Source organism: Rhinoderma darwinii, chromosome 5 (genome assembly GCF_050947455.1).
Source record: "Rhinoderma darwinii isolate aRhiDar2 chromosome 5, aRhiDar2.hap1, whole genome shotgun sequence".
NCBI classification, from domain to species: Eukaryota; Metazoa; Chordata; class Amphibia; order Anura; family Rhinodermatidae; genus Rhinoderma; species Rhinoderma darwinii.
Genome location: NC_134691.1, coordinates 307,397,943 through 307,414,780, shown reverse-complemented (window position 1 = coordinate 307,414,780; position 16,838 = coordinate 307,397,943). Strand labels below are relative to the sequence as shown.

The window sequence follows — 16,838 nt, the reverse complement described above, 5'->3', positions numbered from 1 at the left end:
ATAAGTCAACCATTGACTCCCATTGTAAAAAAAAACATACAGTGAAGGAAATAAGTATTTGATCCCTTGCTGATTTTGTAAGTTTGCCCACTGTCAAAGTCATGAACAGTCTAGAATTTTTAGGCTAGGTTAATTTTACCAGTGAGAGATAGATTATATTTAAAAAAAAAACTGAAAATCACATAGTCAAAATTATATATATTTATTTGCATTGTGCACAGAGAAATAAGTATTTGATCACCTACCAACCATTAAGTGTTCAGCCTCCTCCAGACCAGTTACACGCTCCAAATCAACTTGGTGCCTGCATTAAAGACAGCTGTCTTAAATGGTCGCCTGTATAAAAGACTCCTGTCCACAGACTCAATTAATCAGTCTGACTCTAACCTCTACAACATGGGCAAGACCAAAGAGCTTTCTAAGGATGTCAGGGACAAGATCATAGTCCTGCACAAGGCTGGAATGGGCTACAAAACCATAAGTAAGACGCTGGGTGAGGAGACAACTGTTGGTGCAATAGTAAGAAAATGGAAGACATACAAAATGACTGTCAATCGACATTGATCTGGGGCTCCATGCAAAATCTCACCTCATGGGGTATCCTTGATCCTGAGGAAGGTGAGAGCTCAGCCGAAAACGATACGGGGGGAACTTGTTAATGATCTCAAGGCAGCTGGGACCACAGTCACCAAGAAAACCATTTGTAACACATTACGCCGTAATGGATACAAATCCTGCAGTGCCCGCAAGGTCCCCCTGCTCAAGAAGGCACATGTACAGGCCCGTCTGAAGTTTGCAAATGAACATCTGGATGATTCTGAGAGTGATTGGGAGAAGGTGCTGTGGTCAGATGAGACTAAAATTTAGCTCTTTGGCATTAACTCAACTCGCCGTGTTTGGAGGAAGAGAAATGCTGCCTATGACCCAAAGAACACCATCCCCGCTGTCAAGCATGGAGGTGGAAACATTATGTTTTGGGGGTGTTTCTCTGCTAAGGGCACAGGACTACTTCACCGCATCAATGGGAAAATGGATGGAGCCATGTACCGTCAAATCCTGAGTGACAACCTCCTTCCCTCCACCAGGACATTAAAAATGGCTCGTGGCTGGGTCTTCCAGCACGACAATGACTCGAAACATACAGCCAAGGCAACAAAGGAGTGGCTCAAAAAGAAGGACATTAAGGTCATGGAGTGGCCTAGCCAGTCTCCAGACCTTAATCCTATCGAAAACTTATGGAGGGAGCTGAAGATCCGAGTTGCCAAGCGACAGCCTCGAAATCTTAATGATTTACAGATGATCTGCAAAGAGGAGTGGGCCAAAATTCCATCTAACATGTGTGCAAACCTCATCATCAACTACAAAAAACGTCTGACTGCTGTGCTTGCTAACAAGGGTTTTGCCACCAAGTATTAAGTCTTGTTTGCCAAAGGGATCAAATACTTATTTCTCTGTGCACAATGCAAATAAATATATATAATTTTGACTATGTGATTTTCAGTTTTTTTCTTTATATAATCTATCTCTCACTGGTAAAATTAACCTAGCCTAAAAATTCTAGACTGTTCATGTCTTTGACAGTGGGCAAACTTACAAAATCAGCAAGGGATCAAATACTTATTTCCTTCACTGTATACCACGTGGTATAAGTTTTTTTTTTATTGTGTCTGCCTGCATAAAAAAAAGGTAGACCACGCTTTTCTATACAGTTATAAAACAACCCAGCGTATGCTAAAAGGACAATTTTCTACCATATGCTGTGTGCATAGGGGGCAATGGGCACGTCAAGGTATAGGTCAGGGAATACTCGAGGCGTACACCCCCGACATGCCTAAATATCAAGGTGTGAACTGAGCCTAACAGTTTAACAAAACAAAAAAATTGAGGCAAGAGCTTACAATCTAAGATGATTGACCACTGCACCTCTGTTTTCTGTTGCTATAGTTTTTATTGAATTTCCAATATAAAATAATAAAGGTACAAAGCATAAGTAAATTATAGTACGATAGTCAATCTAAAATTTACAAATGCTTTGTACCTTCATTACTTTATATTGGAAATTTAATAAACTGGATTAAAACAGAATATAGAGGTGCGGTGGTCAGTCTTGCATTTGTTCTGTAATTGTGGGGGCTGTTTGACTAAGAAAACCTATTTTCAAATACCGTATTAGGGAATTCTGAGTTAATAGACCTTTTTATTAGCCAGAACAGAGAGAGGATACAAAGAACTGTCACTCTGGAGGACCTGACACATCCATGCATTACACAGATGGCCAATTGCAAAACCACAGCAATTCACAGTAAAATGTGTGCGGTTTTGATAAGCAGTAATTGGCCACACGGAACAAAGATTGTGCCATTCAGTTGGTATAAAAGCACCCTAAAAGGATATATATAGTTGCTGTGTGGAAGTAATTAAACATTAATAAGTATTTAAATAGTAGTTAAAGGTCAAATCCTGTTGAATGTCAACTGTCTACAGCTCGTATGTAGACATGTGTCTCCATGGTTACAGACTACAAACAAATCCTGTGTGTAGTCTGATAATGGAGTCATGTATAAGGGTCCTTTTACACCAGACAAGTTTGTCCATAACAACGAGCGCCGATCAATGAGACAGCTCATTGATCAGCGCTCGTTTGCTCCTTTCACAAGACGCTATTATCAGTAATGTATGGGGACGAGCGCTCTTTACTACGATTGCTCATCCCCATACATTTCTATCATGTCGGCAGCACATCTACCTGATTACAGAGGGAGATGTACTGCCGACAATGATAATATTTTCAGCTGCAGAAACTATACAATCAGCTGATGAACGAGCGTTTGCTTGTTCATCGGCTGATCGTTGCCCTGCATTCTGTGAACGCTCGTTTGCCCGATAATTGGCCGGTGTAAAAGGGTTCTTACTCTCTTTCAACTACCCCCTTCTACTATCTATAGATTAGCAAGAAGCAGACGTGTTTTGTAGTTTAAAAAAACCCAAAAAAAACAAACTAGGTTCAGTTTAATAATAAATGGAAATTTTTTCTTATTTTTTTGCAGGTAAACTTCTGCCTATTTATTAATATCATTCGAATTCTGCTGCAAAAACTGAGGTCTCCTGATGTGGGTGGCAATGACCAGTCACAATTTAAGTATGTGTTTCTATGAGTGACACGTGTTAAAGGCGCAGTCCCATATTTTATTTGTAACTGTATCCTGTAAACATGCTATAAAATGATTTTGAAAAGTATTTATGTATAGGGCTTTAAAAAGTTTCTTGGATGATGCTAGTAACTACTTGCACTACCTTTCAGTCTAAGGTCGCGTTCCCACGTAGCGTAAACGCTGCAGAATTTCCACAACGGAATTGTGTTCGGAAATTGCGCCGCATTCACAGTAGCAGCAAAGTGAACGAGATTTTAAAAATCTCATGCCCACGCTACGGGGAAAAAACGCACAAAAGTCGTGCGGAAAGTGTTCTGCTGTGCGTTTTTCAATTCTTGCGGGCATGCTGCGTGTTTAGTCCATAGACTTCAATGGGGAGCAGAAATTCAACAACAGATTTATGTTGTTGCGGTTTTTACAGCGGAAACGCAGTAAAAACTGCTGGAAATCCACAGGTGCACATATACTTTGCTATAACCAATGTTTAACACTAAAACTGTAGGTAAAACCGCTGCAGAAAAAATGCACACAAAATCCGCACCTACCCTGCGTTTATGCAGCATTTTCTGCTAGAAAAGCGCAACAATATATACCCCAGAAAACGCTGCAGATTTTATATTTTCTGCAGCGGTTTTTCCGTTGTGGAAATTCCGCAGAATTTACGCTACATGGAAATGCAGCCTTAGGCACCATGCACACAACCGTAAAAATCTCTGTAATTGCGGACATTACTGACCCATTCCGATCTATTGGCCGCGGACACCCTTCCATATCTCTACGGATAGGTGTTCGTGCCGTGGAAGTGTACCGCATAAGATAGAACATGCCCTATATTTTGCGTCTTAAGGGCCGTGCTCCCATACTTTGTATGGGACAACGGGCCAAAAATATGGGCTGCGGCCCGCGGCCGGCCGTGCCCGCAATCGCGGGCTGTGATTACGGGCACGGCCGTGTGCATGAGGCCTTAGGGTATGTTCAAACTGAGAAAAATCTGCCTCAAAATTCCTTCAAGATTTTGACCTGCCTGCACTTTCTCTGACGCTTGTTGCTGCGTTTTTCGGCCACAGTCTTTGGGCGCCGCAGGCATAAAACGCAGCGAAAAATGCTTTCTCTGCCTCCCACTGATTTCAATGGGAGGTTAGAGACGGAAACACGGGATGAAAGAGCATGTCGCTTCTTTTTCTCCAAAAGCGTTTTTTCCACTAGTGGGAAAAAAACGCCTCCGCAACCCATTTCAATGGGAGGCATTTTTGGCAGTTTTTTACTCATTTTGCGACGCGGTTTCCACGTAAAAAAAACTCTCGTTTTCAGCAGGCAACTAAACGTTCAACAAACTTCTGACATGTATGTATCGGAGTACGGTCTCATAGACTTTCTATTAAGCCAGTACACCGCTACGTTGATTTCCGGAAAAAGCCGAACAGAAACGAAGCAGCTGAATGCTCACACAGGCACTTCTGCCGCTTCATTTTAGCGATTGGTGAGGGGTCTCAGTGCTCGGACCCCCACCAATCAAAACTTCTGACATGTCACTATGACATTTCAGAAGTTTGTTTGACGTTTAGTTACCTTTTAAGGTTCTTTAGTGCAATTTTTGGAGCCAAAACCAGGTGTGGATCATAAAAGGAGAGAAAGTAAATATATATTTTTTCATTGTTAGAAAATCCCACCAAAAATGTCTGGATCTGCCAACAAATATCTCATGTCTATGACCATTTTAAATGCTTTACCTTAAGATTAATATCAAGCAATATGTTTGAATATTTAGTCAGTAACTCTAACACCTCTTGCACACGACCGTGTTCGGGCCGTGAAAAACGTTCTGTGTGTCGGCCGGATTTCCCGGCCCGACTGCGGTACAGGTTAATGCTGTTCCGTACTGTATCATTTTGTTCAGTACGGAACAGCAGATCCGCGGAAAGGCAGGGACTCCCAGCATCATAAAATGTCTATCATGCCAAGAGTCCTGTTCACCTGTACCGTGGTCGGGCCGGGAAATCCAGCCGATACTCGGACCGTTTTTTACACCGGTCGTGTGCAAGAGGTGTAAACTTTAATGGGGTTGTCCAGCTTTAAATAAAAGGTCCTCCTTTATTTTATCAGAAAAGTTCCATACTTGTCCATTGTTTGTGTGTGGTATTGCAACTCAGATACATTCAAGTGAATGGGACTGAGCTGCAATACCACCAACAGCCCATGCCAAACAGTGGTGCAGTTTGACTTTAAAAAAAAAAAAATTTTCTATTCCTGGACAACACCTTCAACTACAGTATACAATTTTTGAATATTAAATTTGATAATAGATTAAAATTTGCACACTAATATAAAATATTCTGTGGACAATACGTTGTGTCTTCATGGAGCTTCTCTTTGCTTCTTTGCTTTATTACAGGCGACTTACAAAATCGACTCTTTTGCTTATTCCACTGTTCGGAGTTCACTATATGGTGTTTGCTGTTTTTCCGATATCGAGTTTAAGTGACTGTCAGATATGGTTTGAGCTGTGCATTGGATCATTTCAGGTAATTCAAAAGTAATGAAAAATACATTTTTGAATTCTTTTAGGCTTAGTTCACATGGAGTTTTTTGCAGGCAGAAAAAATCTGCCTCAATCTGCACTTTCTTGCCGCAGTTTACTGCCTCCCATTGATTTCATTGGGAGGTCAGAGGCGGAATTGGGCCAAGAAAGGACATGCCTCTTTTTTTCCCGCAACAGCTAGAAGCTGCTCAGGAAAAGAAAACGCCTCCACCTCCCATTGAAATCAATGGGAGGCGGTTACAGACGTTTTCTGGCGCTGATTCTGATGCGATTTCCGTGTCAAAATCAGCGCCAAAAAACTGTGTGAACTGGGCATTATTTTATTTTCTCAATTATTATGTATTTATTTATTCTAGAATTTTTTTATTTTATAGGGATTGGTGGTGGCAATTCTATACTGTTTCTTGAACACAGAAGTAAGTATAATAGTTGTTGATGGTGAAGTACAGAAATTATGAAAAATATCTACAGTTATGGTCAGGACCGGCATTAGGTGTGTGCGACCTATGTGGCACATCAATTGTCATTACTGAAGAAGGCGCCTTTGGCCTTTGCACCTGGAGTTAAGACTACACTTGGAGCAGAAACCTTGGAAAGCCCACTGAACAGAATGCAGCTTTATTGATACAATAGCATTATTTTAGCTAATGTCTGGTGGTAATATGTGGCCACTTATGTTTGTATTATTTGGGCACTTTCTCTTTACACCCTAAGAAGGGGGTATCAAAATAATATACTACACAAGGCATCATCCAACCTAGGGCCACATCTGCTTCTGATCTTTGAATATATGCTACAAAGCTCTCTCACTTTCCCATATTCAAGTGAATAGGGTGCAGATACAGTTGAATTGAATGCTAGGGCAAGAGTGACGGCTCATTGCCCCAGCATTCACGCTGCCACAAGCGGCTCGGTGCAGGCAGGTGCAATGTTGTGATGTCATCGCGCCTGTCTGCGTCGAGTCATTCATAGAACAGACCGGAGGGGAAGGATCCTCCACCTGTCGTGGGAACGGGGATAGGTAAGTAATTATGTTATTATTTTTTATTAGGCACATATGGGGGCATTATACTGGGTATGGAAGGGGGGCTGATATGGTGGCAGCTATGGGAGCATTTTACTGTATGGGGCAGCTAAGGGGGGCTTTATACTGTGTGGAAGGCCTTATACTGTATGGGGGCATTATACTATGGGGGCATTATACTGTGGGGGCAGCTATGGGGGCATTATACTGTAAGGGGACGGGTTTGGGGGCATTATATTGGAGGGGGCAGATATGGGGAGCATTATATTGTATGGGCCAGCTATGGGGAGCATTATACTGTGTGGGGCAGCTATGGGGAGAAATATACTATTGGGGCATTATACTGTGTGGGGGAAGCTATGGAGAGCATTATACTATGAGGAATTATACTGTGAGGGGGCAGCTATGGGAAGCATTATACTATGGGGGCATTATACTGTGTGGGGGAAGCTATGGGGCGCATTATACCGTGGAGGCAGCTATGGGGGCATTATACTGTGGGGGAATCCATTGGGACTGTTGGGCAAGGTGGCTGGGCATAGGCATGGGCAGGGGTCTCAAGGTGTTGGAGAGGGGTAGGGGGGCCCAAGCTGAATTGTTGCACCAGGGCACATGAGCCTTTAACTACGCCCCTGCTGCTATTTGTTGAAGGATTTACCTTCCATTGAATTCAATGGGGAAAACCCGCAACAAATAAGAAGTGTTTACGCAAATACAATTAACTTGCTGTGGAATAAAATTCTGCACCGCAGGTCCATTTCTGAGCGTTTTTCTGCTCAGTAGTTACGCAGAGTGTGGCTGAGACTTGTTTTATCTCATCCACTTTACTGCTACTGTATTATGCTACAGATTTTCCGCAACATAATACAGGTATTATAATACAGGTACACGCCGTATTTATGCAATGTGTGAACTGACTCTAAAACCCACCCCGCCCTGCCCCACAGGTCCCTGGAATTTTTTTTTTGAATCAAACTGGTCCTCGGTGCAAAAAAGGTTGGGGACCACTGCTTTAATACACACAATAAAATATTATTTTTTGTTACCACTGACAAATGTTTTTTCTTTTTTTCTTTTTCTTTGTTCCTTTACCAGGTTCAAGGAGAGTTAAAAAGAAAATGGGGGAGTCTTTATCTTAACAGATACTTAAACCGAGACTACCGCCTACACAGTCTATCTATTTCACGTAATGGCTCTGAATGTGCACCTCAGTTTAAACGAAACTCAAGGGCGCCATCCATTATGCAAACTGAAACAACAGTCATTTAACACCTGCAACAATATCAGACAAGCAACAATGATGCAAAGACTACATATAGCATGCAGCTATAAATGGTATCAATTTAATACATCTGTACAGTGAGTAAGGGCTATTGCAGCCCTGATGACCAATGGACTTCTATATGAACTTTGTGACTTTATTATAGCACTTCCTGCTCTTTAGGCTTTTACAACCATCCAATTATTTTATCTAATTTATTATAACTATGTATCTTTTTTTTTAATGTTTTGTGGACGTAATACCGGTAAGTTTATTTGAGCATAAAGTTTATGTTCGTATGGACTGGTAAAAGCTGGTGAAGAATTGTGTGTTTATGTACATTTTGGTTACATTTTGAAAAATATCTAACAAACTGATATTATCACTGTTTTTGGGATATGGGAGATGTGTAAATCAATAGTCCAGCTGAGATGAGTATTGTAAAATAAGAGAAAGTATCACTTTTGTGAACAGGTATACCTTAGTTTTGCATGCCTTAAATATGCTGATTTTCTATCATCTTTCAAATAAAATCTGTCCCCTTTGGGTTTTTTTTCTCTTTTTAAGATCAACACATTCCTATGTTATTTTGAAATTATATTTTGTCATTATTTTCCCGTCTGTACTAACTGGGAAGGCACTAGAGAAGAAGCTGGGCAGGACAAGTGCTACTTTTGCAGAACCTGCCTAATGTATTAAAATGGCAGCAAAGGGGTTGCCTGGTTTAGAAACTACTTTTCAAACAACCTATTAGAGCTCTTGCACACACCGTGTGTGCCGCCCGAATCCCACCTGTGATGCGGGGAAAGTTAGGACATGTGCTATCTTTCCATAAATCAGAGTCAGGTCAGTTTTTCACGTACCCGATTCACCCACTGAAGTGAGTCCATGAAAACTATCAGATGCCACTCGGATGCCCTGATAAACGGCCGGAGTGGCACTCGGTCGTGTTCAAGACAACATAGAGAATTCTATTTTGTTTGTTTTATAAAATAGTAATATTTATTGTGCATTATTATTAGTTTGACATATTGCAATTAAAAAAACAATGATGAAGAAAAAAAAAATTCTGAGTTAATAGAGGGGTTCCTTGATCAGGACTCTCCTCTATCACCCACCAAGAATAGCAGATACAAAGAGTGTCTTTCGCTCTCTAGGATCCAGCAAATCTGAGCCGTCTTCATTTCCCTTGCTGTGGGGCTGTAGGGAAATTGAACGCTTTCTGCTGAGTTGCCGCACAGATTATAGTTCATTCCCTGGGGTCCGAGCAGTGGCAAAATCTATCATCAGTTTTTCATCAGGGAACCCTTCTAAAAAATGACTTCCAAAATGCACAGCTACTTTAAGCTACTTTTGGTAAGTAAATAAAAAAGAAGGGGACAGGTTCTCTTTAATTACTGTGATCAGACGCTTAGTAATTGTGCCTGTTATTACATTCAGTAGTGTTTGTCATATCTTCTCTTACATGTATGTATATATATATATATATATATATATACATATATATATATATATATATATATATATATATATATATATATATATATATTACATATATGATCCTGGAGACACAGGTAGTACAGTTTCTCACTGCACTACTGGTAAACTGATCTGTATCTTATCTCTTCACTGCTTCTTATCTCACATTGTGCAATCAGTCCACGTATCTTTCTTGTTCCCCTGTAGTTCCATCCCTAATACAAATACTGTAAACAAATATTTCTGTATAAGTGTTCCCACTGAAAAAGAGCACAGCAAATATATATATATATGTACATAGTATAGTTTCTTTAGCGTGACAAAGGATGTTTCCGCCATTTCATTGGCCTAACATTCATGCAAATTAGTCAAAATGTCAGTTTTAACCAAGTATTATATGGACAATTTAAAAGTGATGTCTCATCAAAACAAGTCCCTAGTAAATGAAAACATGTTAGCTGATCCTGCACGTCTGACTTCAGATATCTCCAGCCACTGGAGGGGAAATGTGGTATTACATGCTGGCAATTGAAATCAATGGCCATGCAATAAATGGACTGGGTGAGTCTATGCTAGCAGCTCTATGCTCTATGCTCTGGCTAATAGAGGGGGTTCTGAGCAAAGGAGTCCCCCTCTGTGACATCCATACGCCCTAATAGTGCATATGGAAAGGTGTTGTTTTTTAAAGTCTGAATGTGTAAGTGAACTAAAACGTCAAATAGTAAAGAAAACTCCCTAGTTTGGTATGGATGCGCAAAAATATGGGGGGAGTTTTAGGGCATGCCCCCACGTGGCGGATTTCCTCCGCAACTGTCCGCATCAATGCCGCACCTAATCCGGGTTACGGATTACGGCTGCGGATCTGCCCAAAATGTGCAGTAAATTGATGCGGACTAGCTGTTGCGGACTGCGGGAAAAGTGCTTCCCTTCTCCCTATCAGTGCAGGATAGAGAGAAGGGACAGCACTTTCCCTAGTGAAAGTAAATGAATTTCATACTTACCGGCCGTTGTCTTGGTGTAGCATCCCTCTTTCGGCATCCAGCCCTACCTCCCTGGATGACGTGGCAGTCCATGTGACCGCTGCAGCCTGTGATTGGCTGCAGCCGTCACTTAGACTGAAACGTCATCCTGGGAAGCCGGACTGGAGACAGAAGCAGGGAGTTCTCGGTAAGTATGAACTTCTATTTTTTTACAGGTTGCTGTATATTGGGATCGGTAGTCACTATCCAGGGTGCAGAAACAGTTACTGCCGATCGCTTAACTCTTTCAGCACCCTGGACAGTGACTATTTACTGACGTCTCCTAGCAACACTCCCGTAATTCCGGGAGCCCCATTGACTTCCTCAGTCTGGCTGTAGACCTAGAAATACATAGGTCCAGCCAGAATTAAGAAATGTCATGTTAAAAAAGCAAGACGCAAAAGCATAACATGTGCATGACAGCTGCGGACTTCATTGCGGAATTTAGAATCTCCATTGAAGTCAATGGAGAAATTCCGCTATGAGTCCGCAACCAGTCCGCCACTGCTCCGCAACAGACAGAGCATGCTGCGGACACCAAATTCCGCTCCGCAGCCTATGCTCCGCAGCAGAATTTTACGCATCGTCTAAACGAACACTTTTAAATTTAAGTGGAAGTCAATGGAGAAACGGCTCCGCTGCGGATTAACGCTGCGGAGTGTCCGCAGCGGAATTCAAGTGAAATTCCGCCACGTGTGAACCCAGCCTTATACTCCAGTCTTAAACTGAACTGCGCTGGAGTAAAATGCACCAAATTTATTAAGAGGCATAAGCATCAATTTCTGGCGCATCAATATCTGGCATAAATTATAGTAAATCTGCCGGTCCACGGGAGGCCACGCCCTCCGCTACACCCCATCCAATTTAAAAGCTACAAAGAAGCATAAACCAGTTTATAAATTCCCCCTATGTGTAAGGGTATGTTCACACGCTTAACAAAAAACGGCTGTAAAATCCAAAGCGGTTTTCAAGGGAAAACAGCCTCTGATTTTCAGCTGTTTTTTATGCATCAAGTGTTTTTTGATGCGTTTTTTAAGGCCGTTTTTTGAGCTGTGTTTCTATTGAGACAATGAAAAATGTTTCCCAAAAATGGCTCAAGAAGTGACATGCACTTCTTTTTTACGTGGCGTTATATTACATGCTGTTTTTAAAAACGGCCACGTAAAAAACGGGCCGTTTTTCCCATTGAAGTCAATGGACAGATGTTTGGAAACGTTCACCCCAAGTATTTTCAGCCGTTTTTTGGGTCGTTTACGGCCCGAAAAACGGCTGAACATAGGCCGTGTGTACATACCCTAATAATAAAGAGAAGGTTTTTGATATTTTAGATATAATAGGAATATTTTAGATATAGTAGAAAATGTTTCTTCATGACATCCAGTTAATACAAGTTAAATGGTGCAAATGCACAAATGTTCCTTATCTTTACGTATCCTGAGATGTGTGGTGTGAGATGACCCGCTTTGAAAAAAAACATGATTTTGCGATACTCTGTCAAAAGATGTCTATGCTATATGTATCTATGTGTGGCCACCCAGTGGTTGTGATGTGAATTGCAGCCAGTCCAGGTTTTTGCTAGCATGTCACGATATTGTATTTAATTGGTTTCCTTAATATAATTGAAACAAAGAAAATTCAAAACTCATCTGTAATTTCACTTTCACAACATTTCAAATTTTTAATCTACAGAAAACGTTGCGTATTCAGTTATTTTATTTCCTTTCCCCTATTAATAAACATATGATTTTAGATAACAGAAAAATGGCCTTGTCAATAGCACCAATCATAGCTCAGCTTTTATTTCTTACACTAATCTGGGGGGAATAAAATGCCACAGTGATTGGTTGCTATGGACAACACGGCCAGTTTGTTTGTTAGACAGTTTTAATTAATGATTTAAAATTCTTCTGGTTGCCTATGGAAACAGAAAGGAAGTTTTTCTTCCCAATCTTTTTAAAACATAAGATGTTTATAAAATTTTCAAATGGTACAATAAAATGTAATGCAAAACATATTAGGCATATCATGTGGTTCGACATGAATGAACCCCATAGCGCCAAATGTGTGACTTCAGATCCCACGATGAACTGGATCGCCACTGGACACCAGCAGAATTATGAATTTATCTTTGCCTCAAAATGGGATGAAAACATTATATATGTTTTAAATTGCTATTTTAAAATTGCTTTCCTTTAACCCTCTCTCTGCCAAGGAGATTTAAATTTTTGCCACAAATTCCATAATCTTAGCGGTGCGCAGCACTCATTTGAAGTCAGGGAGCAGGATGAAAAGTGTTACCTCCTACACCGCATTCCAAATTATTATGCAAATGTTATTTTTTGCTGATTTTCCTAAATAGTCGATGCAAATGACAGTCAGTATAATCTTCAAGCCATCAACCGTTGGAGTATAATGCTAATTTTATTGAACAAATCTCCTAATGATAACAGATTTTAGAAGTAAAAAAACTCAAAATGCACTATTTCACATTATTATGCACAACAGAGATCAAAACATTTTAAAGGTTGTAAAGAGAACTAAAATGGTAATTTGTTGAATTTGCAGCATCAGGAGGTCATATTTACAGAAATCAAAAGCTCTTTCAATAAAAAAAAAACTGAACAGGCCAAGTTACATGTTAACATAGGACCCCTTCTTTGATATCACCTTCACATTTCTTGCATCCATTGAATTTGTGAGTATTTGGACAGTTTCTGCTTGAATATCTCTGTAGGATGTCAGAATAGCCTCCCAGAGCTTCTGTTTTGGTGTGAACTGCCTCCCACCCTCATAGATATTTTGCTTGAGGATGCTCCAAAGGTTCTCAATAGGGTTGAGGTCAGGGGAACATGGGGGCCACACAATGAGTTTCTCTCATTTTATGCCCATAGCAGCCAATGACACAGAGGTATTCTTTGCAGCATGAGATGGTGCATTGTCATGCATGAAGATAATTTTGCTATGGAATGCACGGTTCTTCTTTTTGTACCACGGAAGAAAGTGGTCAGTCATAAACTCTACGTACTTTGCAGAGGTAATTTTCATACCATTCAGGGACCCTAAAGGGGCCTACCAGCTTTCTCCCCATGATTCCAGCCCAAAACATGACTCAGCCACCTCCTTGCTGACGTCGCAGCCTTGTTGGGACATGGTGGCCATTCACCAACCATCCACTACTCCATCCATCTGGACCATCCAGGGTTGCACGGCACTCATCAGTAAACAACACGGTTTGAAAATTAGTCTTCATGTATTCCTGAGCCCACTGCAACCGTTTCTGCTTATGAGCATTGTTTAGGGGTGGCCAAATAATAGCTTTATGCACACTTGCAAACCTCTGGAGGATCCTACACCTTGAGGTTCGCGGGACTCCAGAGGCACCAGCGGCTTCAAATACCTGTTTGCTGCTTTGCAATGGCATTTTAGCAGCTGCTTTCCTAATCCTATTAATTTGTCGGGCATAAACCTTCCTCATTATGCCTTTATCTGAGCGAACCCGTCTTTGCTCTGAATCAGCCACAAATGTTTTCAAAGTACGATGATCACGCTTAAGTTTTCTTGAAATAACCAATGTTTTCATACCTTGTCCAAGGTATTGCACTATTTCACGCTTTTCGGCAGCAGAGAGATCCTTTTTTTTTCCCATATAGCTTGAAACCTGTGGCCTGCTTAATAATGTGGAACGTCCTTCTTAAGTAGTTTTCCTTTGATTAGGCACACCTGGCAAACTAATTATCACAGGTGTCTGAGATTGATTACAATGATCCAAAGAGCCCTAAGACACAATACCATCCATGAGTTTAATTGAAAAACTAATAATTAAATGTTTATGACACTTAAATCCAATGTGCATAATAATTTGGAACATGGTGTAGTTTTGTGTCTGTGTAATGGAGGGATGAGGGGGAGGAATGATATCAGGAAGAAAGTTCACAGCCTGTTACTGTCATGTCTCCCCCTGTACACGCTTCAGTGACCTGGGTGGGGGGGGGGGGGTAGATACAGGAATTTTTCTTCATGTTATTTTTTCTCTGGATTTGCAGGCAGTAAATCCATAGCGGAAGGATGTTGCAGGCAAGAGGAATGAGGTTTAAAAAATCTCATCCAAAAGCTTCTGGACATTTTCCACATGGAAATCAGAGCATGATGCGTATTTTCAAATTCTATTCTGAATGTTCACTTTGGGTTTCTTCTTTTCAATGTAGAAGGAGTGAAATCCGCAGCAATATTCGCATGTAACACTTGCGTATTTTGCTGCGAATATGCTGCGAAACTTGTCGCGGCAGAGAAAGGTTTAATGTTAAGGGTTAAGAAATAAATGTTATGTAAAATATGCTGTTCCTATTTATAAATTAATTTTGAGGGTATTTCATCATGTCTGTCAGGTACCATACATGCTATAAGTAATGCAGTATATCAGTGCTATCCTTTGCCGCCTTTGGTGGCAACAGGCGCATGTGCAGTGAAGCAAGGTGTATTGGCCTTGGCTTCATCTGAGCTTGCAGCGGTTGCTTTCGGAGCGGTCTTGAATTGATGTATTCCAGCCTGTGGGATGTCAATCAAACCAGAACTGCTTAACTCCTCAGTATAGTGGTACCGCCTACATGACTCTTCTCGGGTAATTTACATACAGCACACACTGTATTATTATTTTCTTTTAATACATAATGCTTAAACTGACACTTTTTACAGGGGCATGTTTAGAAAGCTATTCCACGGTAGAATAATGACATGGTGGAAGTTTAGTGGACAAAAGTCTAGTGACAGGTTAAATGAGCAGATTTTCCATGCAAGAGTCTGTAAATGAGTGTGTAGTTTAACTGGCAGCGATACCTTGTAACCCCACTACACAAACAATAGTTCTGTCAAATATCAGATTTGTAGTACGCCACGCACATTTTCTGGCTCTTAGCCCTCTCCCCTCGATTCATAAGTTAAATGGGTTGTCCAATTTAAAAATCTAGTGAATTCTGAGTTAATAGGGGTGGGGATTGAGGTCTTGTGTTCTGGATCCTCATGTATTGGCCAGAGTGGAGAGCGGTTACCAAGTGTGTCTATTGCTCTGGAGCACCTGTCCTGTCCTGTCCTGTATTACACAAACAACCCTTTCATTTGAATGAGCCCTGTGCAATGCTTAATTTCCCCTGTGATGGCGCTGCAGGGAAAGAAAACACTTACTGCCAGGTTTCCCTCTGTGTAACAGCTGATCGCTGGGGTCTCAGTGGTATATAATCAAGATACCCCTCTTGCAAGTAGGGTTTGTCCAAAGCGAAGTACCCCTATAGTTTACAAATATGATAACAGAATAAATGCAGTTATAAAAATTATATGCAATGGAACTGCACACTTTATAGTCCGGATAGTCTGCAGTCTGCGCTATGTTTGTCTGCTTTTATCCTTTGCAGAACCACTTTATATGAAGGCTGGGAGACCATGCAGTACAAACACCAAATTCTGATACATCATCTACCACATTCCAAATTTCCTTGATATTGGGGATGGTGAGGAACTTTTCCTGGAGTCAGTGTGTTGAATTTTTATCCGGACTATACCGTGCGTAGACCCATTGCATATAATTTTTATATATGTATTTCTGAGTGGATTGCTGGACTTTATTCACTGCAATTGGGTGCTCCACTGAATAGAGATTAGTGCAAACCATATGTCCGTACATTATAGAATAAATGCAGTACCTAGATACCTTATTGCAAAGATAGATCATAGATATGGTAAAAGATCCAAAACTCTAGAAACTAACAATTGTCACTAGGCCTCACAATACCTCAGTAAAAAAATCTAGGCATGCACATAAATGTGTGCATGGGCACTCCAATAACACCCACTGTGCACACCTACGGGTAGTGGTCATACAGAATACAAGATCAATGAGCCACCGTATGTGGGAAGGGGAATCATTTTATGCAGAAAAATTATTATATTGTTACACTAGGTGTTTAGGGGTTTACCTAAAGATGAAGAATGTAGAAGTAAAAAAAAAAAAGAAGAGCCCGAGGTGCCCTGACCATTTGTCCTTGTAAAGCTACATGACCCTCTTGAATATTGCGGAAGAGAGATAATACTTTCCTTGTAGTACACAGTATACAAAGGAAATAATAAGCAAAAACATATCCGGATTCAACACAAATGGGAGCCAGATTTGCATGTAAATGTTATTAGTCAATATGTTACGTGTGTGTTCATCTATATGACAAATGAAAAATATTTTGGGACCCTATTTATTAAAAATGTCTGATGGAAACGCTGCCCTCTTGGCCCATAACAACCAATCAGAGATCAGCTTTAACTTCTTAAACTGCTCTGGAGAAATAAAAGGTATGCTGTGATTGGTGCTATGGACCACCTA

General features: G+C 40.8%; 1 protein-coding gene across 1 annotated transcript in view; it reads left to right on the top strand.

Moving 5' to 3' along the window:
- The window catches only part of VIPR2 (vasoactive intestinal peptide receptor 2), a 103,378-nt gene extending 93,963 nt beyond the window's left edge, over positions 1-9,415 (top strand). The window contains exons 10-13 of the mRNA XM_075828703.1: positions 3,048-3,139; positions 5,545-5,674; positions 6,066-6,107; positions 7,811-9,415. Coding sequence (XP_075684818.1) covers positions 3,048-3,139; positions 5,545-5,674; positions 6,066-6,107; positions 7,811-7,984 — 438 coding nt within the window. The 3' untranslated portion in view covers positions 7,985-9,415. The remainder of the gene's footprint in view (positions 1-3,047; positions 3,140-5,544; positions 5,675-6,065; positions 6,108-7,810) is intronic.
- The last annotated feature ends 7,423 nt before the right edge of the window (positions 9,416-16,838 follow it).